Below are 2,559 nucleotides of genomic sequence, written 5' to 3'. Positions count from 1 at the left end.
CATTAAGCTCAATATTTGAATACAACGCCAATGAGCTTTAATCCGACTGCAAGAATAGTTTCATATCTCAGCTCGATGAGAACGGCAATCGTGATCACTTTTGCGATCCCGTATTTGATTTTTTTCTTTTGAGCATTGAGACATTTGGGTTTATTATTACTGGAAATTTAAGTTCCTTCAGGATCTTTCTTCCATAGGCTGTACCAAGCAGCACTAGCCGTAGTGTTCTTTAGTATTATTTTGGAAACAATATCAACTCAAGCCACAGATGACTCATTTTTCAAGATGTTCCGTTCTCACGAGTTGATCGATTGTGTAGTTTTACGTCAAACTCGTTGTATGCACAATCCAATTACTATAAAGTCTATGATTACTGCAGTACCCCTGAATCGGTTATGAACGACGCACCTTCTTTCAGGCTGCAGTCCTCCCAAGAATCTGTTGCAGCAATTGCAAACGTACTCCAACAACACTATTGCTGTGTGATGAGATATTTATTCAACCTTCGTAATTCGCTAGCCCAGAGCCCCTACTTCAGCTACGCTTCTGAGTAGAAGCAGAAGTATATATTTGATTGTTTGCAAAACCGTACAAGTGTACTGTTTGTTTAATAACTATCATTATCATGATATGTACTCGCTTCATCGTACTGCATGTTCATAACGAACTCTTATAAAACAGCATATCGACCATCCATACGCAGTGTAACAAGTTCGCTTTCAGGTGATTGTACGCATCATGAAGCTGTTCCAAATTGATGATCCTCGTGAAGTGATTCCGATCGGTTGCCGGTTGCTGACGATGTTCGGTTTGGGACGTGACGAAAAGCTGAAGCTACTGTACTGGTGTCAGGTTGTGTTTTATCTCGTATTTAGCATCATACCACGCTTACTGGTAAAGATTGACGATACTGTAATGCTTTTGCGGTTGGGTTCCGAGATGACCTTTCTCACTTACCTCTACTCGCAAATATTGGCGCTTTACTTTCGACGCAAAAATCTGTACCGGTTGGTCGACATGCTGCAGCGGTGTGCCCGCAAGCAGTATGCTGACCACATTGAAACGTTCCTGATCACATACAATGGTAAAACTAACAAGTTTTCAGTGCTTTGCTGCAAATGTTTTTGCATCACGTACATCCTGTACTGTGCGATGCCTCCGCTGGCATCAACCGGTATTTACTTGCGGAACACACGCAACCGCACAGCCGAACCGGAAGAGTTCATCATATCCAGTGAAATGAAGTATGACGATACGGCTGAAGGCTCGCCAAAAGAGTGCTAAAGTAAATGAACTTTTCGCCTGCACAGCCTTTACTACCTGGACATTCGCTTCAACGTACTGCACTATTTCTTCTACACCGTCAATATATGCTTGTTAACCGTCACATCGGCTTCATCACTGTGCATCAAGGACGTGATGGATGTGTCCGTCATCAAGACCACATGCTTAATGTTTGAGGTAACTGTAATGCAGATTCGTGAACTAAGGGACCACATCTCACAGGCGCAACTCACCACCGTCATCGAATATCATCGGGACACTTTGCTGTGCGCACGGTGCTTACAGGACACTCTCAACCTATCGCTGCTGGTTCAGCTTACATTCTGCAGTGCCATATGGTGCCTCATACTGTTCTACGTCTTGCTAATGGTACGTTTTTTGATTTTCTTAGCCGAGCGCTAGCTACTGACACACTCCTCCACCCATTTCTGCAGGGATTTGACTCCAGCATTTTTAACGTTCTCATACTGCTACTGATTGTGACAGTCGAAACGTATATGTACTGCACGCTCGGAACACAGTTAACCGATAAGGTAAGAGAATTGTCTGGAGAATGCGACCTGGTCGTAATTGTTCCTTTCATTTGCAAGGGTAACGAAGTGTTGATGGCGCTGCAGCAGCTGGCCTGGTATAATCAATCGATCACCGTACAAAAGCAAATACTCTTCATGATTAATCGCTCCCAGAAACCCATCATCTTGACCGCCGGGAAGCTTTTCTACGCGAACGTACTTCAGTTCGGTGAGATGGTACAAAAGTCCTACTCGTTCTATCTCGTGCTGAAAAATATATTTTAAACTTATAAATTTACGGGATGGGAAAACAGTCAGTAAAATACTAGCCCGGTAGTTTTCCCATGTAAAACCACTAACCTTGGGTGATTTTCTTTAAAAAAAAATAAACGCCTTGTAGCTGCAAAATTCCTTCCGGAAGTTAGCCTTTACCATCTCAAGTATTTCAACCAGAGGTTCAATCAAGTGTAGGGAATTTGGATATTGTGGTCAGTTGGTTAGATGTGTGATCAACTGCAAACTTTCCCCCACAGCCTGTTGTGGTTTGGCCCTTCCAGGCATATTGTGTCCCTTTTGCTTTATCTTTGAGATCGAAATAAAATTTGGTTTAATTAGAATGACTGAAAGAAATCACATTTATTCACGAGTAATGTGCTTCTTTGGGTTGATTTAGAGGTAATTAATTTTTACTTCTAATCGAGTTTCTCCAACGCGCTCTCGCTCCGTTATACTACCAAACAAAGCATCCTAAAACTGACGGTTT

The 2,559-nt window shown here is 42.4% G+C and overlaps 1 protein-coding gene across 1 annotated transcript; it reads left to right on the top strand.

Annotated features, from left to right (window-relative positions):
- Positions 1 to 738: 738 nt before the first annotated feature.
- LOC128302644 (uncharacterized) lies at positions 739 to 2,081 on the top strand. Its single transcript, XM_053039508.1, has 4 exons — positions 739 to 1,244; positions 1,311 to 1,653; positions 1,719 to 1,817; positions 1,875 to 2,081. The coding sequence occupies exons 1-4, from the start codon at positions 739 to 741 to the stop codon at positions 2,079 to 2,081; spliced, it is 1,155 nt and encodes a 384-aa protein (XP_052895468.1).
- The last annotated feature ends 478 nt before the right edge of the window (positions 2,082 to 2,559 follow it).

Source organism: Anopheles moucheti, chromosome 3, assembly GCF_943734755.1.
Source record: "Anopheles moucheti chromosome 3, idAnoMoucSN_F20_07, whole genome shotgun sequence".
NCBI classification, from domain to species: domain Eukaryota; kingdom Metazoa; phylum Arthropoda; class Insecta; order Diptera; family Culicidae; genus Anopheles; species Anopheles moucheti.
This window is presented reverse-complemented; position numbering and strand designations above follow the sequence as displayed.